We start from the raw sequence: 13,136 nt of genomic DNA, 5'->3' as shown, positions 1-13,136 counted from the left end.
TAAGTATGAAAATACTACCTAAAACCAGTGGGGTTTTTAGGAACTTCACTAAAACTCTTGTTACTAAAGGTTTACTAGCAACCAATTAGAAAAAGATTTTACCAGCAGGAAAGGAATAATTTAAAATGCCAGACTTAGAATCTATTGCAGAAGGCAAAATATCTGAGTGTTTAGTTTATGTCCAAGTAAATACTAAGCAAAGTAAGGAAATTGTAAAAAAAAAAAACAAAAAAAACAGGGAAAGAGGAACTTTCCCAAGTAAACATTTAAAAATAGACTTTAATAAAATAATTCACAAATGAATAGAAGCTTTTCCTACTGGAAGTGGGGCCACAATGACAGTTGTTAGAAAGTTGCTGTATGGAATTCTTTCTAGATTTAGCTTGCCCATTTCAATGTTAGACCTGCATTTGTGTCCAACATCTCATAGCTAGTAGGAAGAGAACCCAATATTAATTAGAAACTAATTTGAAGTTACATTGTGTCTACAAGCCACAAAAATTCAGGGCAGGTAGAAAAAAATGAATCAAATAATAAAGGAAAAGTAACAACTCCCTCCTAAGTACTTGCAGAGTCTGAAAATTACTCAGCAGGCCATTCAAAAGACTGTCCAAGAGGCATTTCCAGCACTGCCAGGAGATCCAGTACATCCTTTTCAGCCTGAAGACTCAGTCTGAGTAAAGAAATACATCACCCAAGGAATGACTCCAATGTGGACGGGTTCACACACCGGGATCCTAACCACTCCCACTGTTACCAAGATAGAAGTCATGCCCACCTGGGTCCACCATAGCTGGTTGAAGCCTGAAGCGCCAACAGAGACACCTTCATGGACAGCAGAGACTGACTCCACCAACCCTTGTAAGTTAACCCTAAGAAGGACAGCATGCCCTGCTCCAACCACAAACCAGAAGCTGGTTGGTCTATGCATGGCTAATACACAAAGAAACTCACTAAGGACTCTTTTTAATTAGACTTTTAGAAAAAAGGAAAACTAGGGTAAAAGAAAAGCCAGCTTGGTTGTCACTAAAGGTATAGGGTACAGCAATACTTTTGGAAAGAGAAAGGAAGAAAGTAAATTGTTATAAAAGCAAATTATTTCTGAATAATTTTAAAAAATTATAAAAATTAAGGATTGCCTCATGCACCTCATTAAATTAAGTCAAGGATTTTACTTAGGATATAAAATCAGTGGGGAATGTGATAAGGTGCCAGAGAACTGTAAAACTTAGTATTGGCAACGCCACTTTAAAAAGAAAAGTCAGGCCTGACCAGGCGGTGGCGCAGTGAATAGAACGTCAGACTGGGATGTGGAAGACCCAGGTTCAAGACCCCGGGCTTGCCAGCTTGAGCATGAGCTCATCTGGGTTGAGCAAAAAAAAAGCTCACCAGCTTGGACCTAAGGTCACTGAGCAAGGGGTCACTCGATCTGCTGAAGGCCCACGGTCAAGGCATATATGAGAAAGCAATCAATGAACAACTAAGGTGTCGCAACAAGAAACTGATGATTGATGCATCTCATTGCTCTCCATTCCTGTCTGTCTGTCCCTATCTATCCCTCTCTCTGACTCTCTCTGTCTCTGTAAAAAAATAAATAAATAGAAAGAAAAGTCAGGTTTTCTGTCCTGTCCTGTATATAACCAGCTTCTGAGATATATTTGGAGCTGCACAATTTGAGTCTGCTATGCCCCGTATCAATCATATGTAGCCAGCATATTAATAAATCTCCTCCTTTTAATAAAACCCTTCAAAATTCATCTGGACTTGGTGTCTCTACATAAAACCATGGAAGTGAGGTACAGTACTTTACAACATTTGGGAGTATGGTACTTTACAACATTGTAAGGTTGAGTACAAAGATAAATAAGGCTTGATTCCCACAGAGAAAAAGCCCACAGTCTAGTAGCATATATGAAACTCATATATATATACAGGTATATAAGTAACTATAAAATATGATAAAATACAGAAGTACTCATCAAGTTAATATTTCATTAGACCAAATATTTCTCTTTCTGTACTTCCAATGGTAGTCTTAATACTGAATGGGGTAAAACAGATGTGGCAGGAAGGACAAGAGAGAACAGAAGCTATGGTGGTTTGTTATATCTTAAAATAGCTATTGAGATACAGGAATCAGAGTGGACACTAACATTAGGAATCACAAGAATCACTTCTTGGCCTTTTGGCTAAGGTCAAATATTCTTATCAGGAATCACAAGAAAACTTCTAATAATCACACTGATATCACAAATGCATGCTTTTCTTACCTTCCAGTTTTCACTATCAATGTTTTGGTATTTTAATTCATATTCTACTGTGCATTCCTTACAATTTTCCGGAAGCAGTGGAGGCTGCCATTGCAAATAGAGATAACCTAAATATCCAGGATCCACGATCTCAAAATCCTGAGGAGGATTAACTGGGATAAAATCAAAATATTTTTATTTTTTTTCCTGCATCTAATGACAGAGATTGATAGATCTATGTTACTGATATATGCCCATCCACTGATGAATGGATAAATCAATTGTGGTACATATATACATGGAATATTATTCATCCATAAGAAGGAATAAAGTACTGATACATGCTACAACATGAAGAACCTTGAAAACATAAAGTTAAATAAGCTAGTACAAAAGACCACATAATGTATGATTCTATTTATATAAAATACCCAGAATAGGCAAAACCTTTGAGACAGAAACAGATTAGTGGTTGCCACGGGCTAGAGGGAGGAGAGAAGGAATCATGACTGATGAAAGGGTATGGGGTTTCTCTTAGGAGTGATGTAAATATTCTAGAATTTGATATTGGTGACTGTTACACAACTTAGTGAATATTCTAAAAACATCTGAACAATACAATTTAAAAGACTGAGTTTTATGCTATGTAAATTATATCTCAATAAAGTACATAGTTAGTAGTATGGATTACTTCTATAAAGTTATCATCTCTTTAAGAAGTCACATATGCACAATGTGACTTTGCTTGGATAGGTACTAAATTTTCACAGAAACAAAAATTTAAACATGGAGTTATCTCTATGGTCATACAGATCATAACTTAGTCTAAGATTGCAACAATTTATTAAACAAATCTGTCTAATAGAAATATTCAAATAATATTAACTCAGTGCTTATCATATCCATATAAAATAATGGCACACACACAAAAAAGATAAAAAATATAACTAGTATGACTAAGGGCTTTAGGAATTAGGAAAACAGGCAGATCTTGTTGGTCTAGTCTGGTTAATTAAATCCAGGAAACTACAGTTCAGAGCTCTCCCTAGAATATGGCAAACCAAGATCACTCTTTGGAAGGATTCAAGAAGTGGCAGGCAGCTAAATAGAATGACATCAGGATATGTTCCCTTTTATTTTGGGAGAAGAGGCAGTGGGGAGCAATGGCTCCCCCATCTGGTAATTTAAAAAGCAGCAAAAACAAACATTTTATAAACTTTCCTATCACAAAACTAGTAATACTACACCAAGATCTTCACATTGCCTCTCTGCTGATAGTATCTTCTCATTTCTGCCCTGTTGTTTATTTTAATACTTTATACTACTTAACTGAGGTGAAGGGGAAAGAATCCACAGAAAGCAAATGTGGTACAAATGATCATTTAATGGGGGGCCTCATGTGCTAATAAAGATCTCTATAATGGGAGAAATGAGAGTCTTGTTTTCTCAACTTTTATGTTTAGAAATCTTTGTCAAATACATTGTTCTAATTATCTTCAATAATAAGAAGAGTATATTACACATAATTTAATAATTTTGTAATTATTTTTAATTTTTACTTTAATTTTCTCTATATAGATACAGATATAGATAGATGATAGATATATAGATAGATAGAGATATAGATGATATATACAGTGGTGGGATTCAAATAATTTAAAAACCGGTTTCTGCCCTAATAACTGTGTTAAGTATAAAAAAATATACAGTGGTACCTTGAGATATGAACGGACCAACATACAAATTTTTTTTTTAAGATACGAGCTGCAACTCGGTCCATATTTTGTTTGAGATCCGAGTGAAATTCCGAGATACGAGTCATGATTCAGGAAGCTGCAGCTAGTTGGTGCATTGGTGCATGGGTTCAGTATCAGCAGTTTGATATACGTGTTGATTGACTTACGAGCTCGGTTACAGAGTGAATTAAATTTGTATCTCAAAGTACACTGTATACCGAAAGGAAGTTTATTATTTCATGCATTTAATACTTAAATAAAAACAATAAAAGAGGTATATAAAACTAGATTGTTATTAGAAAGTTTTAAAATATTAATGAAAAAATATTAAATAATACCTAACAAAAAACAATAAAATTTTTATTTAAAACATTTCATATTGTTTCTTGATTGGTGTCCTCACTTGCAATTTTTTTTCACCTATGGACAGAATGAACATTACTACAGGCACTTAGAATACGCTCTTACACAGATGAATGTTACAAAAGAGTAAGGAATGTACATTTGTGATTTCCACATTGGGTGGCTGCCCAGGCACCCACATTAGAGAGAACCCTAATTACAAGTGCCATTTTAACAACTGGTTCACTGAACTCAGCACAAAATTTGGTATTGGTTCTGCCAAACTGGTGTGAACTAGCTGAATCCCACCACTGTATCTGTACACACACACACACACACACACACACACACACACACACACACGTACCTAATGGTCTTAAAAGTTAATGATAGTGATTAAGGAATTTTTTAGTTAGTTGGGTACCAAGCAGTGAGGTTTCACATAATTAGCCTATTCATTAGGTAACACTATACACAACATTTAGAAAGTGTTATTTGGTTTGGCTTTTATCCCACAGAATGCTTGTTATCATCAGTTATTTTGTACATAAGGCTGACTAGTAAGAACAAATTTTTTTTGTGCGTGAATTCCATGAAGTATTGAATACTTCCCATAAGAATTCATCCTACTTGTTATGCATTTTCTTAGGTCCGGTTGAAAAGACAGTTAATATCCCTCATTTTACAAATACTCCACTGTGGTTTACCTTTTATCTCAGCGTGTGAAGACAAAATAGAGCCAAATGCTGTGCAAATAAGAATGGCATATAGGCATCTGATATCCAAATGAATGAAAGCCATTTCTTGAAAATTTAATACCTTGAAATTTCCAGTCTAAGAAAAAAAAAACCAGCAGTTTAATTTTGCCTTACTTCAAATAACCAAATGATTAAATGTGGCTGAAAATATGTTTGGAAACTCTCTGCATGCTTTATACCAAGACTTAGAAAAATTTTGCCTCTCTGAACCATGAACAAAGAAAAAAATCAAGTTTGGAACCAATATAATTGGATTGGTGGATTCTAGCTTCATTCTTCTTATAAAAGCAAAGCAAAACAAACAAAAACCTGTATCCCTTCAGCCACCCCAATCCCCATCCTTACACTTTCTATACTATAAATCACAGCTGTGGCTAGGAAGACATGACTTTAGCTTTCAACCTGAAGACTGACAGTGTTCTTACTAGTTCACAGGGGGGAATTATGACATCATCCGTCTCCATAACAATCCTCTTCCCTAGCAACAATAAAAAACATTGATACATATACTCTTTTCTGAAATAAAAAATATTTGAAAGTTATTTGACTACTAAGAATGTTCAGAACCTACATCAAAGCCTTAGAAAACTCAGAAATTGTTCCATTTCCTCATAATTATTATGCCATTATCTTCTACTCTCATACCTGTTTCACAACTTCATATGATTCCTGTATTAGTAAATGGCATCTTCATCTGCTGGGTTGCCCAAACCAGCAACTTGAGAGTACTACTCAACTTCTCCCTTACCCATCAAATCTCATAATTATCACTACCACTTTCTAAATTGAGGATTTCACCAAAGATTTCCTTATCTAGTCTTTCCTTCCTGCAAACCATTCTCCATGCCACAGAGAGCAAGATAGACCTTTCCAAGGGGCAAATCTGAACTTCTTAGCCCTTTCTTAAAATAGCACTTCACTGTCACAGACTACAATTTGATCATCTTTATGCTTGAAAAATATTGGTTTCACAATCAAAACTTAAAGGATTACTTTCTCCTCAGACCTACTCAATCAAAAAACAGTACCTTCACAATGAGTTATCACCTCACATGTGTCAGAATGGCTACCATCAATAAGTCAACAGACAATAGGCATTGACAAGGATGTGGAGAAAAAGAAACCCTCCTGCACTGTTGGTGGGAATGCAAATTGTGGCGCAGCTACTGTGGAAAGCAGAATGGAGTTACCTCAAAAAATTAAAAATAGAACTCCCTATGACTTAGCAATTGCACTTCTGGAAATACATCTGAAGAAACCCATAACAGTAATTTGAAAGAATATATGCACCCCTATGTTCACTGAAGTGCTATTTACAATAGCTAAGATTTGTAAGTACCCCGAGTGTCCATCAGTAGATGAGTAGATAAAAAAGTTTTGGTGCGTAAACACAATGGAATACTACTCAGACACAAAAAAGGAAAACTTACCTTTTGTGACAGCATGGGTGGACCTGGACGGTATTATGTTAAGTGAAATAAGGCATTCAGAGAAAGACAAGTACCATATAATTTTACTTATATGTGGAGTCTAATGAACAAAATAAACTATCCAACAAAATAGAAACAGACTCATAGATACAGAAAATAGATTGACAACTGTCATAGTGGAGAGAGGATGGGTTGCTAGGTAAGAAAGGTAAAGGGATTATGTAAAAACAAAAACCTTATAGACACAGACAATAGTTTGGTGATTACCAGAGGGAAAGGGGGTAAAGGGAGACACAAGAGGCTAAAAGGAGGATGATTGACTTGGGGTGGTGAATACAAAATACAATATACATAAGATGTTTTTTAGAATTGCACAATGAAATCTATATAATTTTATTAACGAATTGTCACTCAAATAAATTCAAGTAAAAAATAAAATAAAATAAATAAGTAAAAAAAACTCTCTTTTCAAAGAAAAATCAATAGTCACTGTAATGTTCCTGGACCCAACCATTTCACAAGAAGTTAAGGATTAAAAGTCAGTTACCCCAACATTCAGAAACAACCTTTCTTTTCTCCCAAGTAAATTAAGTATAAGAGACCCTCCCTCCCTACCCCATCCTCTTTATCCTACCTGGTTAATCTGTAATGTTCTAATGTTGGTAGGCTTCAATTATTACATAATTAGAATCTTGGAATCAAACTGTTAGAAATAGCTGGTATATTGGAGACATGCTTGTCCAATCCTTCTTTATATATTTAAAAATAAAACTCAGACTTGCCCAAGATTACAGAGCAATTTAGTTACAGATTTAGGAGTAGGACAGAGATACAGATCCCAGTCCTATGCACTTCCACTCCACTATATTGGATCCTGCACATTTGACTCAAGATTATGAAAGTTTTTCTTCTAGGACACCAGTATTTGTCTTCCTTCAATTAGCTTGGCAAGCTGAATCAACACCATGCTATTTCATTTATGTCCATAAAATCATAAAAGGATGCCATTTCTCTTACTGAGGTCCATTAAATATCTCTTCTTAATTCCTCCCCTATTGTTGCCCTCAGCATCTGTAAGTAATAGGTGGTGTTGGTCAACAGGAAATCACAGTTCTTCCCGAGTTGCTCTCATAGATTGAGATAAACACACTGGTTACTTCTGAATCCAAGGCAATGGGTCTGACAAAGAGAAATCTTTTCATATGACCTATAAAAACTAAGACAATCAGCCTTTCCTTAAAATGCTCTCAGATAGTGTTCAAGTTCTCTTTCCCCTATCTGTCCTTAAATATTTCATAGTCCTGTGTTGTGTATAGCAAAAATGCTAAGGAAAGAGCTAAAGATCTCTTGCTTCTATTCTGTTGATAAGACTACTGAAATTTTACTCAAGTTATTGGAAAGCATTTCCTGGATCAACCCAATACATTTAAGCAAAGGTAGGAAATAGGATAGCTGGTTTCCTGACTCACTTATCGGTAAACCCATGAAAGTAGTTCCTGAATTACGCCTAAGGCACCACTTCGATTTTCTTATCCAAATGAACACAAAGCTATTTCTTTGGCTTCTGGGTTACAGATTTGTAACTAGCGCAATGAGGTGCTTTATATTCTTTATACAGTTATCAGGAATTATGGAGTTGTTATAAGGTGGGTGTTGTAAGGAAGAGGATCTAAAGACAAAGGGAAGATGGGGAATGGGAGTGCAGATATGCAAGATTTGTGCTTTTATTTTTTATTTAGTAATAGTTTCTGATAAACTCTCCACCCCTAAACCACAGTTAATAACCACCTGTCTGATCTTAACTCCTTATTTTTAAAAATGAGGACATACCCAGAAGAAAAGGTGAATAGTTCAAGCTCACACAATTTACTGAAAGCAGATCTAGAACTGGAAAACACTCTCTTGAACTTTTTCCATGGACTAGCAAATAAATTTTCTTGTTATAAGGAGTCTGTCCTGTACCTATCTTACCAGAAGCCTCACCTCAAGCCTTTCTCAACTTACTGTCATCATCCAACCCATCAACTCTACCACAGTTTCATTATTATGACATTTTTGGCAGAGTAATAATTCAATAAACTTTCACTGACCACCTATATTATACCAGATACTATTTCAGTTACATGCCTAATATACACTGCTCTCAAAAATTAGAGGATCAGGGAATGTGCAGATACTCCAGTACTTTCAGCCTTTTGTATAGTGCATTTTCACCAATTAAATAAAAGTTGGTTTTGCATAATTGAACAACTTTCTTTGATTTGTTGTTTGCTTTTCTGATGTTCTTGTTTAATAAAAAAAATCAAATACTTTTTTTAATGGCTTCATATTCATTTTGAAATACCCCTTAATTTTTGTGAGCAGTATATATGGTGCAAGTAACAATAGTCATTTCTGTAATAAAAATAATAATGTCTCCCACTACTTACTCAGCATTCACAGCATCCCAGGCATTGACCTTTGCTAAGCACTTTATATATATATATTATATAATGTAATATAATCAGCCTTGGACATATGTATTCCTTTTATTCTCATTTTAAAGACCAGAGGCCAAAACAGGGAAGTTAAACACTCTTCTGCAAATCACACATACCATAAATGGTGAAGCTTAGATTTGAATCCAGATGGTCTCATGCCAGAGACCTTGAAGATAACCACTTCACTAGGCATTTTCAATGTCTAAGATCAGTGTGAAAGTCAGCTTCCAGTTTTTACCGGCTCTGTTTTATGCAATACTATTGTTTAAATAGTTTTCCACCAAGATGCTCCTTTGGAATGAAAAGTTATTTCCTGTTTCCAGCCTCACTTCCCCACCTTTACAAAACTATGTTATATAATCTCCTGTTCTAAGAGTTGGCTGAGATAACCTTTGCATTATTAGAGAATATCCACGTACTTACTAATAATTTGGTTTCTCAAGAAATAGATTATCATATGCAATTATCACAGGCCTTCTTCTTTTCTTCTTTCCCTTTGAAGACATTAATTAGAATAGCTAATATTTCCCCTCCTATCTAATAATCAAGCACACTGAAAAACGTTAGATAGGTAAGTGATCCAGAAATAACCAGCAGCCAGGATACAGATTCCACAAGTCACAACATAGGTGAGGTTATAGGTGGGGTTCAAAGCCATTTAAAGAAAATTTAGAATCACTGCAAGCTGCTATAAAAGCTGGCACAATTACTTTATCTTTGGATAAACTACTAACAGACATACACCTAAAGGCATAATGGTATAAGTATCAATCTGGATTTCGGCTCTGCCTTACCCACTAATGTGCTTAGAGGCAAATTATAACTCAAATTTCCATCTATAGCATGGAAGTAATGACAGCCTGGCAGATTTGTGGTGAATATTAAATGAGATAATGTATATGAAAGTGCTATGAGAATACTAAATTGCTCTACATGTTTGAAAGGGGTTTGCTTCTGAGCACCTTGTCACTAAGCAAAAAGTTAAAAATACCTTGCTCCAAAGTACACATTTTCTTCTACTAGTGCAGGAAATTGCCCTGACAGTTGATAACTCGGCACTTAATGTTAAACTCCAATTTCTATCACCCTTGTTGATCCATTATCTATATTTACTGATCTTTGTCTTAATAACAATAATTTCTTATATTTGTTTAGCTTTTTATAGTTTACAGAGAAGTTATTGATATCCTCAGGTGTATAACATTAGTATTGCATATTTACAATTAATAAAACTGAAGGTTAGAAGAGTGATGCAACTTGTACAAGATCCCACAGCTGGTATAATCCACACTGAAAGTTAAAAGAAGAAAGAGACAGAGAAATGTAGGGTTAACAATCTAGTCACCATATAATATGGTTTTGAATAAAAGTTCCTTCCCTACCTTGACAAGAAAAAAAAAAGATAAAAAGATTCCCTAAAGTATTTGAAATGACCAGATTTTTGTTTCGTTCATAAAAGCAGTGACCAAGTTGCAGAGACAAATAATTAATAGAAAATGATAAACAGACTTTTTCAATGTCACTAAAGTGGCTTCTAAACAAACAAACAAACATCTAAGCCCTGGTTGGTTGGCTCAGTGGTAGAGCATCAGCCTGGTGTGTGGATGTCCTGCGTTCAATTCTTGGCCAGGGCACACAGGAAAAGCTCCCATCTGTTTCTCCATTCTTCCCCCTCTCTTTTCTCTCTATCTTTCTATTTCCCTCCCACAGCCAGACTCCATTAGAGCAAAGTTATCCCAGTCGCTGAAGATGGCTCCATGGCCTACACTTCAGGTGCTAGAATGACTCTGCTTGCAACGGAGCAATGCCCCAGATGGGCAGAGTATTGCCCCCTAATGGGCATGCCAGGTGGATCCCGGTTGGGTTCATGTGGGAGTCTGTCTCTGTCTCCCTGCTTCTCACTTCAGAAAAATATAAAAAATAAAATAAAAAATTTAAAAAACACCTAAAAGAAGTATGGACATATACTTTTTTATACTTGTTTTAGTTTAATTGGGGGGGGGGGTGTAAAAAATTAGTGTTATAAAATTTGACACTGCCTGACCCAGCATAGAGCACAGTGGATTGGGCATTGGACTGGGACACAGAGGACCCAGGTTTAAAACCTTGAGGATGCCAGCTTGAGTGTGGGCTCACCCAGCTTGAGTTCACGGTCCCTAGTTTCAGCATGGGATCATAGAAATGACCCAGTGATCACTGGCTTGAGAGCGCAAGTCACTGGCTTGAAGCCCAAGGTCACTGGTTTTAGCCTAAGGTTCCTGGCTTGAGCAAGGGGTCACTAGCTCTCTCTGTTGTAGCCCCCCAGTCAAGGCACATATGAGAAAGTAATCAATGAACAACTAAGGAGCCACAACAAAGAATTGCTGCTTTTCATCTCTCTCCCTTCCTCTTTGTTCTTATCTGTCCCTCTCTCTGTGACTCTCTCTGTCTCTGTCATACACACAAAAAAAATTTGGCACTGTCCATTCACATTATTTGAAATACCGAATAATATCAACCCAAACAATTAGAATAGGGTTTAGAGAAAAAGAAAATGACAAAATAGAAAAGAAGTAGGGCTTGAGAAAAGGAAAAATGAAGTAGTGTGATTACAAAAGCTTAAATGTCATCTGTGAGTCAAAAGATAAATGTATATAGCCTTACATAAGGAGGCGCTGACCAGGAGATCAGAGATCCAGCACCAAATTTGCTATAAAATTTAGAAAATAATGATAATAAGGACTATAGTTTATTAAGCTCTTTGCCAGATGCTTGATATAGATAGCTCATTTAATTCTCAACAATATTGATAGCTACCATAATTATTACCCCAACATTGCAAATGAGTCATTTGTAGATGAAAAAAGTTAAGGAAATTACTCAAGGTCATAAAACTTAAGCAAGAAAAGATATGTATATCTTATTCTAAAAACTATGCTCACTTTATTCATTTACCATATTTATTTATTTATTTATTTACCATATTTATTTACTTATTTAGTGAGAGACAGGGAGGTAGAGAGACAGACTTCTGCATGCACCCTGACCAGGATCCACCTGGAAAGCCCCCCTACCAGGGGATGCTCTGCCCATTTGAAGCCATTGCTCTGTTATTCAGCAACTGAGCTATTTTAGTACCTGAGAGGCAAGGACACAGAGCCATCCTCAGTGCTTGGGTCCACCTTGCTCAAACCAATTGAGCCTTGGCTATTGGAAGGAAAGAGAGAGAGAGAGAAGGGGAAGGTAGATAGATGGAGAAGCAAGGGGTCACTTTTCCTGTGTGCCCTAACCAGGAATTGAACCTGAGACATCCACACTGGGCTGACACTCTACCACTGAGCCAACCAGCCAGGGCTAAAAACTATGCTTATTTTAACATATAATATTATCTTTCAACTGATTTTACTTTAGTGAAGCTCAATTTCCTCTCATATTATTATCCCTGGAATATCATTTTGTGTCTTCAGTTAATCTGCTGTGTATCCATCCACAGTTTCAGGATGTGACTCAATAGCACTGGCTTCCTGAATCTTATTTCAAGGATATCATCCAACATGTGTAAACATCTACGCAGAGCTTTTAGAGTATGTCCATTACTCAGCATCATAACCAGAATCTCAGGATCTGCCAGATCTTAAGGCCTGACAACATTCTGAGATCAATATGTGACTCAATAATAGTACAACCAGCCTATGAACTAGTGATGAGTCAAATCTAGTTAAGATTATGACTAGCAAGTATTATATTGTGCAGTACGGTAGTTTATTAGGAATGATGAAGATGTCTTTGTGTATCTTCAAACAGAAAAAGACTTTGAATCAAACAGATTAATCATGCTCACCATTAGTAAAGTGTTAAGTCATTTCCTCCACAAATACAAAAAGAAGTTAAGCATATATTTAATGATGAAAATCACTGTAGACAAATAAAATACAGGTAGAATTTCTTTTAAACAAATATTATGTTAACATCTAGTCAAGTATAACATGGTTATATTTGTATCCCTGACAATATTGCATACTAATGTTTTGTATTGATATGTATAAAATATGTTTAATGTATTTTGGAAACACAGATAGTCAACTTATTCCTTAATTCTTTTTTAGGTGGTTTACTTTGTGACATTCTGAGTTCATCCAGTTAACAAATTTCCCGAAATACT

The 13,136-nt window shown here is 35.7% G+C and overlaps 1 protein-coding gene across 8 annotated transcripts in view; it reads right to left on the bottom strand.

The window, feature by feature from the left end:
* Positions 1-13,136, bottom strand: part of IL13RA2 (interleukin 13 receptor subunit alpha 2) — a 73,903-nt gene that overhangs the window by 20,649 nt on the left and 40,118 nt on the right. For 6 of the 8 annotated variants that reach the window (XM_066249093.1, XM_066249095.1, XM_066249097.1 and 3 more), the window contains 2 exons: positions 5,035-5,161; positions 2,271-2,422 (listed from right to left, as the gene is read on the bottom strand). In XM_066249093.1, the coding sequence (XP_066105190.1) occupies positions 2,271-2,422; positions 5,035-5,128 (246 nt within the window). In that variant the 5' untranslated portion in view covers positions 5,129-5,161. Of the gene's footprint in view, positions 1-2,270; positions 2,423-5,034; positions 5,164-7,149; positions 7,169-13,136 lie in introns of those variants that run through there. The other 2 variants (XM_066249100.1, XM_066249098.1) reach the window with 2 other exon arrangements.

The sequence above is a fragment of the Saccopteryx bilineata genome, chromosome X, assembly GCF_036850765.1.
Source record: "Saccopteryx bilineata isolate mSacBil1 chromosome X, mSacBil1_pri_phased_curated, whole genome shotgun sequence".
NCBI classification, from domain to species: Eukaryota; Metazoa; Chordata; class Mammalia; order Chiroptera; family Emballonuridae; genus Saccopteryx; species Saccopteryx bilineata.
The sequence above is the reverse complement of the archived record's forward strand: the minus strand, read 5'-3'. Positions and strand labels throughout refer to the sequence as shown.